This window comes from Esox lucius, chromosome 9 (genome assembly GCF_011004845.1).
Source record: "Esox lucius isolate fEsoLuc1 chromosome 9, fEsoLuc1.pri, whole genome shotgun sequence".
NCBI classification, from domain to species: Eukaryota; Metazoa; Chordata; class Actinopteri; order Esociformes; family Esocidae; genus Esox; species Esox lucius.
This window is the reverse complement of record NC_047577.1, coordinates 4,749,915-4,771,852: the sequence shown is the minus strand read 5'-3', so window position 1 is coordinate 4,771,852 and position 21,938 is coordinate 4,749,915. Positions and strand designations below refer to the sequence as shown.

Here is a 21,938-nt window from a genome sequence, read left to right as displayed (position 1 = left end):
GTGTTCAAATCTGGCTTCCACCCACTCAAACCTTTATTTAATTTCATGAGACATCAACTGAGCCCGTGCATTCCAATGATGAAAACACGAAAATGGAAATAAAACATACATTAAGAAAAACAATCAGGATTGTCAATAAAAGATCCTTTAAAAGAAATATAAAATGTTATTTTCACCTTATATTTTCACAGTAACTGTTCTAACTTGAGTTTCTTCAGTCTACAGTCAGGATCTTCCAGTCTAGCAGAGAGGAGCTTCACTCCAGAGTCTCCTGGGTGATTTCCCTCAGGTGGGAGGGATTTGACCTCAGAGCTGAAGCCAGAGAAGCACAGCCTTCCTCTGTGACTCTACAGAATGACAGCCTGCAGAGAGAAGTCATCGTGATTTAACAACAGGACTGCTGCCCTCTGGTGGTGAGTGCTGAGGTTGAACCCATCTCTTATTCAAGATCCTGTATTGCACTGTTTTGAGAAGTACCTCAATAATTGATCAATTACCGTTCACCTGGGTACGGAGCCCTGGAGGTGACATCATTTTTTATTTTATTTTTATAAAACGTGCTCTCGTTTTTTAAAGTGTGCTCTTGTTTTTCAAAAAACGTGCTCTTGTTTTTTAAAAAGTTATCTCGTTTTTTAAAACGTGCTTTTGTTTTCCGAAAATTTTTGAGTACACTTTAAAAAACGAGGGCACGTTTTATACAAAAAAAAATGATTCAATGTCACCTCCAGGGCTCTGTAACTGGGTATAGTCTGGCCCGTGCATTTACATACTGTATATCAGAAGAGTTTATTTGTGTTGTACCGAAATTTGGTACAGCAAATATATGAAGGAAAATGCGTGAATAACACTGTGGCGTGATAATGAGCATGTATTTATATCTCTTCATCTGTTCAGCTCCGTTTGACTTGATGAAAATCTTAAAAACAGCTGCACAATCAGGTTGTTCTAAGTCTCATTAACACACATGGTCTCATGACCTGGGATAAACCTGGGTGAACAATGTGTGACAGAGTTCTGGCAATTTTCGAAATTACTCTTTCATCCTGGTGGACGTGTGTGTTTCAGTAGGGAATGAAATGTTTGAAATGTTGCGTTGTTTATCGTCGTTACTATACTGATGTTAGAAACAAAAACATATTGATGATCATATTCAGTCAAATCAGATTTGCGGTAAAAGAGAGTATTCGTTGTCACAGTTATAAAATCTAACTGATGGTAACTGCGCAACAACAAATGTTCGTTACAAATGGGCAGGTGAATACAGATTTTGTATTAATTTATTCAGGGAGAGAAAATACACATTATTAAGGATGTGTTAACAAACACTTTTATAATCGCAGTTCCAGCGTGAGACAGAATGTTTTTCTCTAGATTCAGTGGCACCGACCCCAGTCAACACATTATTTGACTTCCTAGTTGAGCTGACTTGCTGGTAACTGTAATTATGTCATACTTTGACCCATCATCTGTTTATTGTGCAGGTTTTTAAGGACTAACCTATGTTTCAGTAGTGTACTGTGTATATCCCCGGGTCCCACAGAGAGCAGCTTCACCCCAGAATCCTGCAGGTCATTGTGACTCAGGTCCAACCCTTTCAGGTGAGAGGACTTTGAGCTGAGAGCTGAGCCCAAACGCTTCATGGCATCTCTCTGTCAGATAACAGCCATTCAGCCTCAACGGGAAATATATTCCAACATGATGAGTAACATTACTTTAAAAACAACATTTGAAAAAAAGAAAGACCACACAATCATGTTAATGTATTTGATTTACAAAAGCATTATTATGGGCAGTAAACACTAGGAATCAATAAAAAAAATATGCAATTATAAACTGTGCAGTTTGAGCGCTGACTGCTAAGAGTCTGAAATTCATGGTATATCAGAAAAAAGTATTTATTATTTTATCCCCTTTTCTTCTCCTCCCAACTTTGTGATGCCAATTTAGGATAATGGCTCGCTTCCACAGCAGGTTTGTTTAGGTCGTTGTTCAAGGTTATGGTCAATGTACCAACCTTAGTGTAGATGAAGCTTACACATAATACATTGGGATACAATCCTTTATAACCATATTTATTTAAAAATTGGGTATTAGTGATCATTGACATTATGACATTACTTTGCTTTTCTGTATTTCCTTAAAGCTGAGACTTGATCTAGTTTTGGCTGCCGGAGGTATTTCTCTCTCACGCTGGTAACCCTACATTGTCTAGGGGCTCGGACAGCTGTTTATTGGCCAGTGATATTGCGCCGACACCGTGTGGAGTTTTGACTTGGTTTGTGATGGTTTGCAGCTCATTTTGGAGATTTGATCCTGTTCAAGGGCTTTCTGCTTTATTCTGCCTTTTTGCGGTCCATCCTGCACCCTTTTGAAAGACATTGCCAGTTTTCACATGGTTTAAATGGTTATACGGTTACCATTTGTGGTTACTAGAATGGATGGCAATCATGTTCTGTATTTGACAGTTGTGTACAGCGGTCTGTGCTCACACTACCATGCCAACACCAAGGTTGTGGGCTTGAATCCCACTGAGGTCAGATAGAAATCTGTGGCCTTATGGTGGTGATTCTGTACATTTAAATCTGAACATTAGAGGCAAAACAATATAATTGTCTATTCACCAAATGGTTGAGAGATCAATTAGGAACAATGAGCAACAATGAACAATGATAGTAAAAGGTATTTTAACAATAGAGAAGAAAATCCCATCAAACATAATGCATGTACATTGTATGAACATCATGTATTTCAATGTGAAACAGGTCTTTCTACATGAAACTCTGATGTTTGATCTATTTTGTTGTGCTCCATCAATGTCAGATGTCCTTAGAGATTTGAAAAAAGGGCTTTTTTTGATGATCTGTTGTGTTTTTTGTGTGAATAGTACCAAAGCAACTGAAACTAACAGTAAAAGAGAGATATTGTGGTGGACAGGGTGAGAGGGGGAGGACAGGGTGAGTTGTGGTGGACAGGGTGAGTGGGGGAGGACAGGGTGAGAGGGGGAGGACAGGGTGAGTGGGGGTGGACAGGGTGAGTGGGGGTGGACAGGGTGAGTTGGGGTGGACAGGGTGAGTTGGGGTGGACAGGGTGAGTGGGGGTGGACAGGGTGAGTGGGGGTGGACAGGGTGAGTGGGGGAGGACAGGGTGAGTGGGGGAGTACAGGGTGAGTTGGGCTCATTACAAAAGCTTTACAAAGCTACACCCCACTATTGTCTGCCTGCCAAATGGAAGCCTATTCCTTTTCACCAGAGCCTTAAAGGTAACAAAGCTCTGCTGGCATAGCCTTATTAAGGGTTATGACCTCTCTGAGCAGATGACATTGAAAATACCTCTTTCTGCTTTAAATGACATTAAAGAGATGGTGAAAAATGTTTCTTATAAAGGTTCCTGAAGCCTGTGATCATGAGCTGAACACTCTGAAGGGAATAGGCTGTCATTTGGGAGACATACTGTCAACATTAGCAGTCCAGCTATTAACAGCTAGCCAATCCAGACGTCTGTCCGGACAGAACCCACCAATCATAGCGTGATTGGCGTTGGCTTCCCTTCTAGCACTTCCTCCTTACTTTACACCTCATCCCCAGGACCCTCCTCCGTCCTCCTCTCCCTCCTCCTCTCCTTCCTCCTTTCCATCCTTCTCTCCTCCTCTGGCTCCACGACCCCACCCCCATCTCCTTTTCTTCTTGTTGTTCTTCTCCACCTTGTATTTGAAGCGTCGTATCGGGTCGGTGACACTCCGCATCTCTTTGTCGTCGTATTCCTCGTTCATCATGAAGTTCCTGTCGATAAGCTCCGCCCCTTCCTGCCGGGCACACATGGTATTGGACACACACACACACACACACACACACACACACACACACCCTTTATATACAATCATTATACTTGTCACCCAGACATTCTTTGTCATAGACACATTGTTAGACACACACACACCTACCAGTTGTTAGACACACACACACCTGCCAGTTGTTAGACACACACACACCTGCCAGTTGTTAGACACACACACACCTACCAGTTGTTAGACACACACACACCTGCCAGTTGTTAGACACACACACACCTGCCAGTTGTTAGACACACACACACCTACCAGTTGTTAGACACACACACACCTGCCAGTTGTTAGACATACACACACCTGCCAGTTGTTAGACACACACACACCTACTAGTTGTTAGACACACACACACCTGCCAGTTGTTAGACACACACACACCTACCAGTTGTTAGACACACACACACCTGCCAGTTGTTAGACACACACACACCTACCAGTTGTTAGACACACACACACCTACCAGTTGTTAGACACACACACCTGCCAGTTGTTAGACACACACACCTGCCAGTTGCGGAAGCAGTCGGTTCCTAGGCTACATATCTCTGCGACGGCGTTGGGAGACAGAACAGAGCAGTCCGGTCGTAGAACCACCACCTTGGGGACGTCCTCCACCTCAAACATAGACTCCAGCTCTCTAAGACACACACACGTCACACACACAGGGTTACACACACCCACAAACACACAACAGTTTTTCTCGATTGCTTACAAGCATCGGTCAATACTGGAACCACAAAAACTCTTCACACAGTGTGCATTACCAACATGCATCGTTGCAAAACAGTTCATCTCAGCCTTAAAACTCACTAAAACCACCAAAACGAAAATGTCTCAAAACAAGCTTGTTCCACCAAAACACTGGCAACAATTCTCACTCAGAAACACACACTGTCACTCGTAACACACTGACCTAAAAAACACTAACAACAGGAAGCATTACAGAAATACTTTTTCACATAAATCAGTATTTGATCATAGAATAAGAAAAACACCTCACTTTAATGACTTTACTAAAGTATATGGAACAAGAATGAATCACAAACACAGCAATTTGAAGGAATATCCTTTATTTTTTCCACATCTTTGCATATAGTAAATTTTACTTTTGAAAAATAATAAGTAAAAAAAAAAAAACGAATTTACCCAAATTCCAGGGCTGCAACAAAAACAAACAAACATCAACAACAATAGTATAATCACTAGCCTCTGTGTATTGTAGGGACCAATGAATGGTTTGTGTAACAGCGAACCATCATTGGACAGTGCTGCACACATTGTGATGTTAGCTCCTCTCTGGCCTGGGACATCCATGGTGGCTCTCTGACCAATCACATTTCTTCCCCTGTGGCGTGTTTTTGCCAGGTTGAATCCAGCTTCATCCACAAAGATGAATTTTTGTGCAGTTTGACTGGCTTCCATCTCCATTACTCTCTAAAAAACAGTAAAACCATAGTTTTACAGAACTTTACATTATGTGTAAATGTGTAAATACCCTGTTTGGTTATTGAACAGACATCTTACCTGGATATATTGATACCGAAGTTCTTTCACACATTGGCCGTTTCTCTCAACACTTGGGTTGGTTTTCAGTTGAAACTGCAATCAACTGTGTTTGGGTTGACTACATATTCTAACATAATTAAAATGTTCTAACAAAAAGCAAAATGTTTCTTTATATTTCAATCTGGTTTCTGCAGAAATGCACACCAGTTGCCATCCTTGTGTTCTGAATGTGTTTTTAACTGTTTTGAAAAACAGTGTGTAAGCATTTGAGAAAACATGTGCTGTGAATATACTGTTTTGCAGGTGGTGGAGTTTGAATGAGAAAAGAGTTCATGGATTTGGGGGAATGTGTTCATTGAATGCATTTTGTGTGAAAGCAATGAGAAGTGATTCACAGTTTGGTTGCATACACTTCCAGTATGCTGACTGTGGGAAGAGTTTTGTTACTGTAACTTCTGTATTGTTCGATGCTTGTAAGCTATCAGGAAAAACTGTAGATTTGTTGATGTACTGCGCACACACACACGCACACACACACACACACACACACACACACACACACACACACACACACACCCTTGTTCTTCCCAATCTACCCCACCCCACCCTCCCCACCTACACCTGACCAACCCCACCCTCCCCACCTACACCTGACCAACCCCACCCTTCCCATCCACACCTGACCAACCCCACCCTCCCCACCCACACCTGACCAACCCCACCCTCCCCACCCACACCTGACCAACCCCACCCTCCCCACCTACACCTGACCAACCCCACCCTCCCCACCTACACCTGACCAACCCCACCCTCCCCATCCACACCTGACCAACCCCACCCTCCCCACCCACACCTGACCAACCCCACCCTCCCCACCTACACCTGACCAACCCCACCCTCCCCACCTACACCTGACCAACCCCACCCTCCCCACCCACACCTGACCAACCCCACCCTCCCCACCTACACCTGACCAACCCCACCCTCCCCACCTACACCTGACCAACCCCACCCTCCCCATGCACACCTGACCAACCCCACCCTCCCCATGCACACCTGACCAACCCCACCCTCCCCATGCACACCTGCGGTAGGGGTCATCGTGGGTCAGGAATAGGCATCTCTTGGGCAGCTCCTTCAGGAGACTCTCCAGCTGGTCTTCTGACTGGTCCAGGCTGATGTAGAGAAGGACCAGCTGGGCAGAGCGTTCCACGTAGAACTCATCGGTCAGGCGTTTCACAAAGTCCTGTGGGTGGGGGGAGGGGGGGAGGATATGGGAAGTGGTGAGAGAGAGGGGGGAGGAATGGGGAGGAAGGAGAAGGTACGTTAATATCGGTTAGAGAGAGAGAGAGAGAGATAACGAAAGAGAGAACGAAAAGAGAGAAATACAAGTTTACAAAATGTGTGTGTGTTTGTGTGTGTGTGTGTGTGTGTGTTTGTCTGTGTATGTGTGTGTGTTTGTCTGTGTATGTGTGTGTGTGTGTGTATGCGTGTGTGTGGTCCCAGTCATAACTCACAGAGTTGCTTCGGGCTCAACGTCCATTTTCCCTCTCTACTAAACACACACACAGACATACACACACACACACACAGACACACACACACACAGACACACACACACACACACACACAACTGCCACTCCGTTTTCACTCCATTATTTATTTAGATTTTTTTCTACATAATTTAACAAAACAGCCCATTTATATTTTGCGACTATGTTGGCCACCATTTGGTTTTGAAGTAGGTTATCTGAGTAGAAGCACTCAACATTTCAACAGCACCCCTAAATAAGGAAACAAAGTCCTCTCCCTCCCACCTCCCATGGCGATGGGAGTGAAATGACAGACGGCCACCGCTACAGCCTTTTGGAACTCTGCTGCACGCTTGAGACAAATTCAGCCCTCCACTCCTGGTCTCAGTCAAGCTCCACACACCCTGCACGCATTGTGTGTGTGTGTGTGTGTTCACCTTCAGCGTAGGGACAAACTCCTGGCACCGCTGGCAATCTGCGGAACCGAAGAAGAGGAGCAAGATGCGGTTCTGCAGGCGAAGGATGATCTCGCGTTCCGTGTCGTACTCCACGCGGTCCCTGTTGTTACACACCAGAGAACGTCCCAAAAACAGATCTACCATGATCTACTACTACTGGGGGGGGAGGGGGGGGAGAGAGAGAGCTCACGTGAGAACATGCCCGTTGAACACTAAACATCCCTACCCAGTGACCCCCCCCCCCCAGTCAGAAAGAGAGAGGGAGAGAGGGCCAGAAGGAGGTTGAGAGACAGGTGCCTGACACCCCCAGGCTAGTTGCCAGGGGGGAGGCGTGAGTGGGTGCATCTTAAGAAGCCTGTGAGGTCGTCGCTGGCAACCTCGCCCTGTTCACCCAATCAGGGTAAAAATAGTGATAGTCGATCGGGGTGAATGGAGTGCAACGAGGACACAGCCGCTGACAGCTAAGCTGAGATGAGCGTGCTATTGTGTCGCTAACCGGTTAGCATGGTTGGGAAGAGTTGCTGCGGCAGCCCAGATACCCAGCATTCCCTGGAAATATATGACTCGACATTCAGATCGATGGAAACATGATGGGTGGAGGTCTATCTCTGCCGTGTACTGTATCTGTCAGATATCCCGGAGCGCTTACCTGCAGTTTGTAATCTGTAGTCCTCTCTCTTTCAATCAGTCTTTCTCGCAGGTGGTCTGAAAACCGTTTACTGTTATCTGTCCTCCTTCACCCCGCTTTATCTTGTCTGATCCCTTTGTTGTTTTCTTTCAGTGTTTCGCCCCGCTACTTCTCTTTACGTCATACTTTATCTCATCTTCTCTTTCCTTCTTTCCTCTCTCTCTCTCTATTTCCTTTCCTTTTCCTGTCTCTCTGTCTCTCCTGCTTTCTCTGCCGGTCTCTTCTCCTGCCTGCAGCATCGGATTAGCCCTGTGAGGTCAGTGGGGTGAGACAGGTCAGTGGGGTGAGACAGGTCACTGAGGATATTAACTGTAGGGCCAGATGGGGAGGGAGGAGAACAGAGAGGAGGAGAGCGGAGGAGAGACGGAGAGAGACAAAAACGAGATAAGAGAAAGAAACATAAAATGTATGGATTGAGAGAGGGAGGAAAAGAAAGGGGGAGAGTGAAAGAGAGAGGGAGAGTGGTCAGATAAACTCTAAGGGATCAACTCTACTAATCCCATTACAACACGGGGACAGGGGATAGAGAGGGAATGAGACAGTAACAAAGAGACATCAGTCTGTGATGAGAGGAGAGGGGAGGACGTGTGGACACGAAGGAAGCAGTAGGACAGTAGAATTCAACTCCGCCTTTTACCTGGTAGTGACTGGCCCTGATCAGGTGTCCTAAGTCTGAATCGGTCTCTGACCCGAGGCCTGGAATTCAATAACACTTCTGTGGAGAACCAGAGAAAGAACAGAGGGAGTGACAAGGACATTTTGAAACAGAGGGAGTGACAAGGACATTTTGACTAATGACACAGAATGAATATGAGCAGAACTAGCCAGGAAGAAGGTGTGTGTGGGTGGAGGGGGGCAATTGAGCAGGAATACAAGTGTGTTTGTGTGTGTATGTGTGTGTGTGTGTGTGTGTGTGTGTGTGTGTGTGTGTGTGTGTGTGTGTATGTGTGGGTTTGTAATCCATGCTGTCTGTATGAGATTACAATGATGTTTTTTTGTCATTTTAATCCAATAAAAACAGTCTGAAGATGCATAAAGACTAATCTTGGAGAAAGAGAGAGTAGAGGGAGGGATGAAGGGAGGGAGGAGGGATGAAGGGATGGAGGGGGGAGGGATGAAGGGAGGGGGGAGGGAGGGAGGGATGAAGGGGGGGAGATATACAGTGTTCATAGAAAGTCACCCCACTTGAACTTAATTGAATTGTGTTGTGTAAATGCAATTCCATGCATTTAAATTAGCATTATTTATAAACACATCATGGTCCACACTTTTGGTGTGATTATTTTGGAAAAGTAAAATTAAATATTAAAAAATAACTGAAATATAATAATTGGATCAGCCTCAGTTTTGTATGAATAATATATGTTTTGTTTTTTTCTCACAATAACACCTAAAAAAAAATGTTAATTGTTGAGTATCACACGTCGGAAACAATTCATATGCTGTGCTGTCATCATCTCAGAAGAGAAGGGCTCCCTCCAGTGGCAAGAGAAGGAGACGCACCCAGCCATTATGTCTGAGTGACCCAGTTACCATTGATGACTGATCTAATATGAGATGCTGAGTTTGAGTCTCATGGGAAGAGTTATAGGCCTACGCAAGCCCAGTGATGCCCCTTGATTAATTACATGGGTAACTTTAATGTAGTGCATTTGAGACGGGCTTTTCATCAATATGTAATTCGTCTCATAGCATAGTTTGTCAGCAGTGACGTGTGAGAGAAAGCACTCATGTTTACCTCAGTACACACGTGTAGGGCAGAAACAGGACCACACACACACACCCTGGTGCAGTATTTCCCCACATCGGTGTTTCTAACCCCCTTGTGTGTCTTCTTCTTCCACCTGCCATCCCAACCCACACGAAAACAGTGAGAGATGTGTCCTTCCACGTATGATGATTTACACACACACACACACACACACACACACACACACTCTCCAGACACACCAGATCGGGTCCAACCAGCCTGGAGATCAGGAGGGAGCAAGGACCCCCCAATCAGCACACGAAGGTCGTCCAGGGAAAATAAACAGTGCTGTGATGGAAACACAGTATCTACTGACGGTTGTAATAAGCTTATATTAGAATAATATCACTTATTATGGAAATGCACTGCAAAAAGGTGTTTTCCAATTGGAGGAAGGCATTGAAGTCTGAGCGTACAGAATATCCTAGACGAATGCTAATAAGACAGACACAAGGAATCGTGTACAGGGAATAGTGTGCAGGGAATAGTGTGCAAGGGAATAGTGTACAGGGAATAGAATACAGGGAATAGTGTACAGGGAATAGTGTACAGGGAATAGTGTACAGGGAATAGTGTACAGGGAATAGAATACAGGGAATAGTGTACAGGGAATAGTGTACAGGGAATAGTGTACAGGGAATAGCGTGTCATTTCTTCCTGTTGTAATGAAGTCAGGTTCACGGTCAGTGTCTAAAGGGGTCCAATCCTATTTTAGGCAGAGCACCTGTTGACTTGAGGGCTGATGTGCAGGGCATCTCTCTGACACCAATGCCTGACTTAAGGCAGCGTTCCAGTTACGGCCCACCTGGGTTTAAGTAGTGTTTGGAATCCTTTCAATGTGTAATGCCGAGCAACAAGCGCCACTGTATCAAGCCCGATAGAAAATAAATATGATTTGAAATGAGAGAGAGAGAGAGAGAGAGGAAATTTCCCAAAACAGCAAGCCCCACCCGTTTGGGCCTCAACGAAGGCTGAAGCAAATCATTCAGACACTGTCTGAACACATGTCTGAACTTGACCTGGCACTGATACACATTCGATCATATATCAAGTATTCAGCACATGGAGTTACTGGCACTGACATGGTCACAAACACTCTCCCCATCTTCCCTGTTCTATCCCGGTCTTCATCACAACTCTCACTCCCTCTCCCTCTTCTCCCCCTCTCTTTTTCTGCCCCTCCCCCTCTCCCCCCTTTCTCGTCACTATATTCTCTCTCTTTACTTCAGATACTCCCACTCAATTTCTCTCCGTCCCATTCGCCATCCCATGATGGCGCTCAGTCCAGACTCTCCGGCCTTTGGATCATCCCTGCTCACAGATCCTGCTCACAGAGGTCCAGATCTGTGCCCGGAGCATGGGGACAAGTGGACCTGGTTCTGTGTGGATGACTTGGAGCCGGTGTGCAGTCAGTGTAGACAGTCTGTGACTCACGAGGGGCACAGAGTCTACCCCCTACAGGAGGCTGTGCCTGACTGCAAGGTAAGACTGACAGACTGACCAACAGACTGACAGACAGACAGGCTTATTATTTACTGTACATATACTAAACGCATTATTATTGTTATTATTATTATTAAGTATTAATCTATTTCATTATATTCAGTTTTATATTCAGTATAGCCCTGGGTTAGTGGATTTTAAGTGAACATAAGATTGAGGCTCATCAGCATGTCCTGCGGCGCTGGGAAAATATCTGCACCACGAGAGGTGTAATCAAGATGCTACACCTGTACCGGATGGACGGCAGTTTTACTTCGGTCAATGCCTGCATGGGCTTGACTCATCACACACTGGCAGTAACGCGCACACACTACACGCACACGCACACACACACACACACACACAGAGCCTATTACTTGACGGTGCACCTCCTCCAAACCCTCGGGGTCGTCTGAACGATTCGGTGCCGACAGCATAATGCAGGACGACCAGCAAACTGCACGTTTATTAACGGCTTACAGTTGAAAAGACGTGGTCTGTACGGGAACATGATACTCTATTGAACCACGACCAGAGACAGTTTGTGGTTGCATATCATTACGCTGACCACGCTCGCGTACGTTACAATTCTTGCCACGCGCATGCACTTCGTAACTGTTTGCTGACAGACTTTTTGACTGTTCTTTCACGCTCTACACGTGCATTTCAAAATTACAATATGATTTTTCCCATCATTTAAATAAAAAAGTGAAATGTTCATATATTCTAGATACATGACACAAAGTGAAACATGTCAAGCCTTTTTTGTTTCAATCTTGATGCTCACAGCTTAAAGCTCATGGAAATCCGAAAGCCCAGTAACTTACAATATTAGAATAAAAAATGTATACTACATAAATTCATCTAGAATATATGAAAGTGTCCTTTTTTGATTTTAATTACGGATTTTCTTTGAGTAGTTTTAAATTAAGATATCCCCCAGCCGAAAACAAGTGTAAATACTGGGATTATTGGCCACCTTACGTCTTCAATATTTTCCGTATGCACTCTTCATCGAGATTGTTTCACTGTCACTGTTCATGAATGTATCTATGGCGTTTTCTTTACTCAGACGTGGCGCTATCGTGAGGGAACCGGCATTTCATCTAATGCTCAGTACCTTACGTGTTCTGTTCACATAACAATCCTCTACGTCAAAGACACTTCACTAGAACGTCTTTACACTAGATACAGACTCCCAATTCTTGATTTGCGAAATGATGGTGTTGCTGGCGTAGTCTGATTTGAGTTCTTGCCCACATTCCAGTACTGTAGGGGGCGGTAATGCACTATTTATGTGCCTGCCAGCCGACGAAGAAGATGTCACCTCAGTAGCTTGCTAGCGAGCATTACCCGAGCGTAACAGAAATATTGCAGCTCTGGATACACTTTGTCTGTATGGGAAGTCACTATATTTGAAACGAACGTATATGTCTTATCTGTTAGTTTCCCCACCAAATTCTTATTTACTTTGTCAGTGTGCAAGCGCGCTGCTAAAGTGACCACCCTGTACTCGTTACTGTTAAAAAGCTACGGTAGTTCTGCTATCGTCCCCGACCATGAGCTACGCTGCTAAAGAGGAGGGGGTCCACTGGACTGAGAAAGAGGGTCTGTGGCTTAATGTGGTCGTGAAAGAAGAGGAGGAAGAGTCCGATGTCACAATCAACGGAGAGGAAGACGCGTTAACAGTGAAGGATAACGATGGTTATGATGATGATGGGGAGATAAGTGTCACTTTGGACGAGGAAATAGAGACAGAACAAGAAAACGAAGTGAAGACTGAGGATGTGATTAACAACAGTGAGTACAATACATAGTGTTGACATAGCTGTGTACAATGAAATACATGTTTTTTTATGAATCAAACTATTTGAAATACAGAGCCATATCCCATTACATTTTCAAATATTTGAGAAAATACATTACTTTATTGTAATGCAGTTGTTCTGACATCGAGGTTTCTAACAAGTCACACGTTTTCTTAAGTCAGAATGGTAAGGATATTATTAACACTTTGGGGGGACTTACCGAAGTTTGTCAAACTTTTTTTGTAGTGTGGGTTTCGAACCCACAACCCTGGCATAACAAGTGCCATACTCTGCAACCCTTCCCATCACCCTGTGACAAAAGTCAACGCGATGTGAAAAGCACCAATTTGTCTTTCTCTAGAGAAAGACCCTAGGGTACATGGCACGGAGTCACTGGTTTAAGGGTCCTAAGACCCTAGGGTACATGGCACGGAGTCACTGGTTTAAGGGTCCTAAGACCCTAGGGTACATGGCATGGAGGCACTGGTTTAAGGGTCCTAAGACCCTAGGGTACATGGCACGGAGTCACTGGTTTAAGGTTCCTAAGACCCTAGGGTACATGGCACGGAGTCACTGGTTTAAGGGTCCTAAGACCCTAGGGTACATGGCACGGAGTCACTGGTTTAAGGGTCCTAAGACCCTAGGGTACATGGCACGGAGTCACTGGTTTAAGGGTCCTAAGACCCTAGGGTACATGGCATGGAGGCACTGGTTTAAGGGTCCTGAGGGAGTTAATTGACATCTCAGTCAAACAGAATTCAAACCTTCCTTAAAGGCACTGAGCAGTTTTCTAAAATGTTATAAAAGTTGGGGTTAACTGCCTTGCTTAAGGACAGGATTGCTGCCTTAAGGACAGGATTTGATCTAGCAACCTTCCAGTCACTGGAAGGATCTAATAGAATTAATTTAAAGGACACACGATTAATGGTTGTACTTATGCTGGCTGACGATTCCTTCTGGGTAGTCTTTTCAGTGGTTAGGCCTGGCTACATTTTCCTTTTGGTAATTTAGCCAACACAATAAGGGTTAACTGCCTTGCTTAAGGACAGGATTGCTGCCTCTGGGATTTGATCTAGCAACCTTCCGGTCACTGGTCAGATCTTCTACCATACATTAGATCTTTACACTGTTTAAATCATTGCATAAACAATGTTATTATTGATCAACGCTGCAGAAGTTGAATATTATTTTAAGTTATTATTATTATCAACCAATCAGGATTAATTTCTATTTGGCAAATAATAAACTTTATATGAACACAATTTAGTCATGTATTTCTTTCATTCATTGCTATCTGTTTAACTCAATACTCTGTTTTACAGAAGAGGAATTAGACTCAAAGTCTGACAGAGGGAAGAGTCCTTCAGTGGAACCAGATCCAGAGATGCCCAAGCTAGCAAGGCTACACGTATGTTCCCACTGTGCAAAGACTTTTAAGTGGTTATCCAAGCTGAAGGAGCACGAGAGAACGCACACAGGAGAGAAGCCCTTCAAATGCTCCCAGTGTGGAAAGACTTTTACCCAGCTGGGCGGTTTGAACTATCACGAGAGGACACATACGGAAAATGGAAAGACTTTCCCCTTGAAAAGGCAGGAGGGACAACATACACAGGAGGGAAAGACGTACCACTGCTCTCACTGTGACAAGAGGTTCACCCAGGCTTCACATCTGAAAGAGCACGAGAGGACACACACAGGAGAAAAACCTTTTCAGTGCTCTGACTGCGGAAAATATTTCACCTGGTTATGGAACCTTAAAATCCATGAGAGGACACATACAGGAGAGAAGCCATACAACTGCTCCCTGTGTGGAAAAACATTTACACAGTCCGGGGGCCTGAAATATCACGAGAGGACACACAGAGAAAAAAAGACCTACCACTGCTCTCAGTGTGACAAGATATTTTCTCGTTTAGGGAACCTGAAGAAGCATGAGGGAACACACACGGGAGATCTATCACTGCTCCCAGTGTGAAAACAGTTTTAGTGATTCAGGGAACCTGAAAGAGCATGAAACAATATGTACATTATAAAAGCCCATGGCAGATTGGAAATCTGTCAATTTGAGCAAAATGCCTGCTGGTCTGGAAAAGTTTTGTTTTGTTTTTGGTTGGCATATTTTAGAGTAAATAAAAATAAACACAGATGAAAGGAGTTTCTTGGCTAGTGGTCAGTTAAGGCTATTTTCTCCTAACAGAGACTTGGGCTACTCCCCACCGCCTCTTACAAGATGGCCCGGCTGGGTTTTCTGTTGAGTTGGGGTCACGCAAACTCCAATTCAAAATTGAACACGGCAGAGACGTGCCCTGAAGGTCATCAGTCAGACTGCCCAGATCCTTGGAACTTGAGTCTCTATAAGCGCTTTTACCGACCTCGCAGAAGTATTCAGAACCCTGACCAGACCTCATATACCGCGTAAACAAACCGTACATTGATGTTTTCTTCTGTTTGATGTTTAATTTTAAAAACACTGAAACTCCAAATTAATTATTGTAAAGTGTCGAGGCTTTTATGTTGGGACATTTTTAAAGACAAAACTTTCTTACAAAATAATTCAGCCCCACATTGTAATATTTAGCACAGCTGCATTGCGCTGCTTTAAGTCTTTGGGGGTAAGTGTGTACCAGCTTTGCACACAGTCTAGGGGGGATCTTGACACCTTCTCCTTGAAAGGTTTTGTTATGGTAATTCCATTAATATGAACTCTTTATGGAAGTGAGTTCAGAGACAAATTTCTCTTGGGACAGTTAGCAGTGTATTATATATTTGCAAATAGAAAGATGCGTCCTAAGCCTATCATAATAGCCCTGTGAGGATCTCTAAATTAATACAGGACAATCATCAGTACTTAATGAGGAAAAAGGGGTGTGGTAAGATGCTGCCCTGCTGTCCCATGTCAATAATACACATTCCCTTTGTTCTGTCAATACCTTGGTTTTAACCAAGGGGCAGGCTGTCCTCCCCCACATTAATCCAAGGACCTTGTGGGTAACCTTTTAAACTCTGAAGGGAAACACAACATCTGGACAAAGGACAGAATAATGATGGTTTAAACAATGCTCTACTGGTACCATTCAATGATGACCATTAACAAATACCAGATCCCCCTCTCCTACATTCATTTTCTTATCCAAACATGGGGACTCAATACTTTGAACTAGTAACTCATTCATACACGTATAGGACCAAGTATACATCAGTTCAAGACATTTCCCTGACAGTTTGCTACAGATTCTTCAGGTTGGTTGGAAAATGCTTGCAGACCACAATTTTCAAATTGTGCCTCCGATTCACTGTTGGACATTGGCTGTTTTATTCTTTAGCCACTCTAATGTTGCTTTGGCCTTGTCCTTGGGATCATTATCTTGCTGAAAGGTGAATTTCCTCCCAGGCATCAGTATTTTAATGGAATTAAGCAGGATCTCTTGCAGTATTTCTCTGACCTGCATCCACTCCCAGTCACTGAACTCTATAGCTTCTTCAAAGTGATTGTTGCCTTCTCTCACAACAGGTCTCCGTTGGGTTTTGTGTTGGGTTTCGGGGGACGGCCTTGTCTTGCCAGTACCTAGGCGTCGTGATGCAGCTTCCACTTCCTTATTCTTAATCCAACCTTCCTCACTGGGATATCCAAATATTTGGATCTTATTTTGCACCGTTTTCCTAATGTCTACATTTGTATTACTTTATTTATAACTTCTGTAGGATGCTCTTTGGTCTTCAATTTATTTAACATTTGGGCACTTTCTTACGTCTATGTAAACGGAGAACTTTCAAGCAACATTAAAACCAATGTTTGTGTTTTAAAATGAAATACCAACCGGAATGAAGTTGATTTATCGTTTGTCATTCAGCCATATACTTTTGCAGGGAACTGTACATGGCTGATTCTCCACAGTCTGTGTATCACACACTATAATAAAACACTCAATGACTCTATATGGCTATTACTCATGATTATTGTGTGTGTGTGTATATATAACATGCATGCTTGATGTCATTCTCTGTTACCATATTGAAGATACACAGCAGATGTTCTTAACCAGACCATCCTGGTAGAGGGCAGACTTTTTTATACTTATTTTCTACTTCCTGGAATACAGAGCTCTACTGCGAAAGAGGTGCATTTTTCAGCTGAATTTCTCTGTTTCAATGAAGGTTTAAAAAAAGATGCTGTCAGTACATGGTGGGAATTGAACCCACATCCCTGGGCATGAAAGGGCCATGCGCTAACAACTGGGCTACAGCGGACCTCTGGACGCCCCCCTAGTCACTGTGACCTTTACACTCTGACCTCTCCTCAACACTCATCACTGTGACCTTCACACTCCGAACAACCGGCTCTCTGTACATGCTGTAATAGTGCTACTAGTTGGTGTTTCAGTAGATCAGTGTTTATGGGAACAGAGGGTATCTATAGCAGCATTTCACCGTGATACACTTGTTTACATTCTTCCTGTTGTCCACCAGGGGGAGCTGAACTCTTCCCTGGGGAAACTTCTGGGGAAGAGCAGAAGGTTTGAGAAGGTTGCACATGCCTTTAAACACGCCTCCCAACACAACCAGGTAGGGCTCACGTCATCTGTCTGTCTACATCTACTGGTCCATCTGTCTAAATTCACTACATACCATTATCTACTGGTCCGTCTACATACACAATATAACATTATCTATCGGTCTGTCTACATTCACTACATAACATCAGTTTGTCTACATTCACTACATAACATTATCGGTTTGTCTACATTCACTGCATAAAATTATCTACTGGTCCGTCTACATTCACAACATAACATCTATGTGTCTGTCTACATTCACTACCTAACATTATCGGTTTGTCTACATTCACTACATAACATTATCTATCGGTTTGTCTACATTCAATACATAAAATTATCTATTGGTTTGTCTACATTCACTGCAGAAAATTATCTACTGGTCCGTCTACATTCACAATATAACATTATCTATCGGTCTGTCTACATTCACTACATAACATTATCGGTTTGTCTACATTCACTACATAACATTATCGGTTTGTCTACATTCACTACATAACATTATCTATCGGTTTATCTACATTCAATACATAACATTATCTATCGGTTTGTCTACATTCACTGCATAAAATTATCTACTGGTCCGTCTACATTCACAACATAACATCTATGTGTCTGTCTACATTCACTACATAACATTATCTATCGGTTTGTCTACATTCACTACATAACATTATCGGTTTGTCTACATTCACTACATAACATTATCAGTTTGTCTACATTCACTACATAACATTATCGGTTTGTCTACATTCACTACATAACATTATCTATCGGTTTATCTACATTCAATACATAACATTATCTATCGGTTTGTCTACATTCACTGCATAAAATTATCTACTGGTCCGTCTACATTCACAACATAACATCTATGTGTCTGTCTACATTCACTACATAACATTATCGGTTTGTCTATTATCTACTGGTCTGTCTGTCTACATTCACTACATAGCATTATCTACTGGTCTGTGTACATTCACTTCATACCATTATCTACTGGTCTAAAGTAGTGCGTCTGTACGTTTTTCAGTGAATCCAAATCAATGACACAAATGTATTCAGAAAAAAAACTGAATATGGATATGTGCACTTCTCAATCCACAACCTCCATGCCTCTCCAGGAACAGGCCCAGCAGACACAGAGGCAGATAAAGGAGGAGATTGAGAAGCTGCAACAGTTCATGAGAGGGGAGGAGGAGATCAGGCTTGCCAGACTAAGGGAAGAAGAGGAGGAGAGGAAAAGAAGGATAAAGAAGGAGAGGAACAGAATGAGAGGAGAGATGGAGGCCCTGGAGAAAACCATACAGGAGGTTGAGCTGGAGATAAGGAAAGAGGATGACATTTCCTTTCTAAAGGTGTGTGCGTGTGTGTGTGTGTGTGTGTGTGTTGGCATTATTTGTAATACTAAGACATTGGTTTTGTCTTTCAGAATTACAAGAAGACTGTGAAGAGGTTTGCAGTCCTTTTCTCCATCTCTTTCTCCTCACTATCTCACACATACACACACATATACACACACACACACGTACACACACACACAGAAAGCCCTAACTGAGTACTGTGTGTGTGTGTGTAGGATGTGGCAGAGTCATGGGCAACCAGAGAAGGTGTGTGGTCCTCTGATAGACGTGGCCTCACACCTGTCCAACCTCCGCTACACCGTTTGGAAAGACATGCAGCAGATAGCCCCTTACAGTAAGTCTGGGACGAGGGGGGTGGATGTGACAGCCCCTTACAGTAAGTCTGGGACGAGGGGGGTGGATGTGACAGCCCCTTACAGTAAGTCTGGGACGAGGGGGGTGGATGTGACTGCCCCTTACAGTAAGTCTGGGACGAGGGGGGTGGATGTGACAGCCCCTTACAGTAAGTCTGGGACGAGGGGGGTGGATGTGACAGCCCCTTACAGTAAGTCTGGGACGAGGGGGGTGGATGTGACAGCCCCTTACAGTAAGTCTGGGGCGAGGGGGGTGGATGTGACAGCCCCTTACAGTAAGTCTGGGACGAGGGGGGTGGATGTGACAGCCCCTTACAGTAAGTCTGGGACGAGGGGGGTGGATGTGACAGCCCCTTACAATAAGTCTGGGACGAGGGGGGTGGATGTGACTGCCCCTTACAGTAAGTCTGGGACGAGGGGGGTGGATGTGACAGCCCCTTACAATAAGTCTGGGACGAGGGGGGTGGATCTGACAGCCCCCTACAGTCTGTCTGGAGGGATGGGGGTGGATGTGACAGCGCCCTGCAGTGAGTCTGGGGGGTGGATGTGACAGCGCCCTACAGTGAGTCTGGGGGGAGGATGTAGAGCGCCCTACAGTGAGTCTGGGGGGTGGATGTGACAGCGCCCTACAGTGAGTCTGGGGGGTGGATGTAGAGCGCCCTACAGTGAGTCTGGGGGGTGGATGTAGAGCGCCCTACAGTGAGTCTGGGGGGTGGATGTAGAGCGCCCTACAGTGAGTCTGGGGGGTGGATGTAGAGCGCCCTACAGTGAGTCTGGGGGGTGGATGTAGAGCGCCCTACAGTGAGTCTGGGGGGTGGATGTAGAGCGCCCTACAGTGAGTCTGGGGGGTGGATGTAGAGCGCCCTACAGTGAGTCTGGGGGGTGGATGTGACAGCGCCCTACAGTGAGTCTGGGGGGAGGGGTGGGTGTGAGACATACAGGTCTTTGTTTACATGTACCCACAAAGATAGTAAAAAAAAACAAAATCACTTTTTATCCCTCTGCACCCAACCCAACCTCTTCTCCCTTCATCACTCCAGCTCCTGTGACCCTGGACCCCAACACCTCCTGCCCATCCCTGGACCTCTCGCCCGGCCTGAACTCGGTCCAGCTGGGCAAGGAGAGGAACCAGAGCCAACCCGCTAACCCGGAGAGATTTGACCCGAACCCCGGTGTTCTGGGCTGGGAAGGATTCAGCGCCGGCATCCACAGCTGGACCGTGGAGGTTGGTCGGTCTCGGGTTGAGCCGTGTCCCAAATTGCACACTATTCCCTGCATTTAAGTACCCTGCTGAAGCCCAGGTACCCTCTTTTGACCTGGGTATACCTTGAATCATAGTTGTTGGCCGGCATTAACAGATCTAGACGTAACTGAACACCTTCTCCGGAGAGACTTTCGGGATTTGTTCAGCGCCTCGATCTAGGGCGCACTAATGTGAAGGTGCAAATAACCCTGGGTCCGGTCCGGTCCGGAATGTTTACCACGCCGCCCCTTTGCGTTTACCTCCCTTCAAGGTGGGGGAGAGCAGCAGCTGGACCGTGGGCGTGGCCAGCCAATCAGTTCGTAGGAGGGAGGAGTTTGAGGCGTGTCCAGATGAGGGTCTGTGGGCCCTGAGCCTGCGGGACAGGAAGTTCCGCGCCATGACCGTTCCCCGCACCGCTCTCAACTTGGACTGGTCCCAGCCCCTTCACAGGGTCAAGGTGGACGGGAGGGACGCCGAGACACTGTAACTGTTTACCAAAGACAAATGACCTGATGTGTGAATATAATGGATTTGTGTGTCCTGTCACCCTGTTCTACAGGTGGTTGTTGACTGGGAGGAGGGGAAGGTGGAATTCTCCGACCCAGTAAGGGACACACCCTTGTTCACGTTCACACACCGCTTCACTGAGGCGCTGTACCCGTACTTCGAGAGCACCTGTCCCAAGCGCGGGCTGACGGTGTTACCCCAGAGGGTGTGTTTGGGGATGAATCAAGATCCCATCCCCGCAGCGGACGATGGAGACCGGATCCTGTGCCGAGGATCTTCTGAGGGCGGACAGGACACCACCACTGGGTCCCCTAACAAGACGGTGTCAGAGAAGATCCCGACCACTGATCAGATCCAGCTCCGAGAGGACAGATCTCTTGACAAGACGTTAAACCCTAGTTCGGACCAGACGATGGCGCGGTTGTCTTCCGGAAAGGGAAAGATCCTTAAATCCACTGATCGGAAGCAGATCAGCAACATTAGATCCAGTGGAAGCTACCACATCACGAAGGACAGGCCGTTAGTTCAACTCAGGAGGACTGGATCCAGGGATCAAGTTGCCCCACTGGCTGTAACTGAGCCACAATAGATCACCGAGCGCAATCTACCAGATCTCCTCCTTACATCTACTAAATTACCGTACACACTAGATCACCCAGCACACACTTCTGTATGTGTTGTATTGTTGTGTCCCTGGCTGTAGTGTGACTGAATAAAGATATTGAGTTAGAGATAACGTCCATGACATTGACCAAATGAATAGACACACGTCCTATGACAATATAAACCTTAATATCAAAACAACCCAAACCTTAATATCAAAACAACCCAAACCTTTATTCACATC

General features: G+C 45.0%; 3 protein-coding genes across 7 annotated transcripts; 2 read left to right on the top strand and 1 right to left on the bottom strand.

Annotated features, from left to right (window-relative positions):
• The first annotated feature begins 395 nt into the window (after positions 1–395).
• LOC105031598 (zinc-binding protein A33) lies at positions 396–21,827 on the top strand. 3 transcript variants are annotated; one of them, XM_020049902.3, is made up of 9 exons: positions 396–413; positions 11,008–11,260; positions 17,536–17,631; positions 18,749–18,982; positions 19,057–19,079; positions 19,204–19,322; positions 20,382–20,566; positions 20,856–21,041; positions 21,144–21,827. In XM_020049902.3, the coding sequence occupies exons 2-9, from the start codon at positions 11,048–11,050 to the stop codon at positions 21,678–21,680; spliced, it is 1,593 nt and encodes a 530-aa protein (XP_019905461.2). In that variant the 5' UTR covers positions 396–413; positions 11,008–11,047; the 3' UTR covers positions 21,681–21,827. The 3 variants fall into 3 exon arrangements, with proteins under 3 accessions (XP_019905461.2, XP_034150428.1, XP_028978163.2); XM_034294537.1 differs by lacking the exon at positions 396–413 and having other exon boundaries at positions 10,965–11,260; positions 18,749–18,937; XM_029122330.2 differs by lacking the exon at positions 396–413 and having other exon boundaries at positions 10,967–11,260.
• nxnl1 (nucleoredoxin like 1) lies at positions 3,100–8,403 on the bottom strand. Of its 3 annotated transcripts, none has more exons than XM_020049905.3 (5): positions 7,990–8,403; positions 7,320–7,496; positions 6,436–6,596; positions 4,325–4,481; positions 3,100–3,802 (listed from the first exon to the last, which is right to left on the bottom strand). In XM_020049905.3, exons 2-5 carry the CDS (start codon positions 7,482–7,484, stop codon positions 3,575–3,577), a joined length of 711 nt encoding a protein of 236 aa, XP_019905464.1. In that variant the 5' UTR covers positions 7,485–7,496; positions 7,990–8,403; the 3' UTR covers positions 3,100–3,574. The 3 variants fall into 3 exon arrangements, with proteins under 3 accessions (XP_019905464.1, XP_019905463.1, XP_019905465.1); XM_020049904.3 differs by having other exon boundaries at positions 7,320–7,493; XM_020049906.3 differs by having other exon boundaries at positions 4,349–4,481; positions 7,320–7,493.
• LOC105031597 (zinc finger protein 2 homolog) lies at positions 12,579–17,004 on the top strand. Its single transcript, XM_010906103.4, has 2 exons — positions 12,579–13,060; positions 14,391–17,004. The coding sequence occupies exons 1-2, from the start codon at positions 12,820–12,822 to the stop codon at positions 15,041–15,043; spliced, it is 894 nt and encodes a 297-aa protein (XP_010904405.2). The 5' UTR covers positions 12,579–12,819; the 3' UTR covers positions 15,044–17,004.
• Positions 21,828–21,938: the final 111 nt, after the last annotated feature.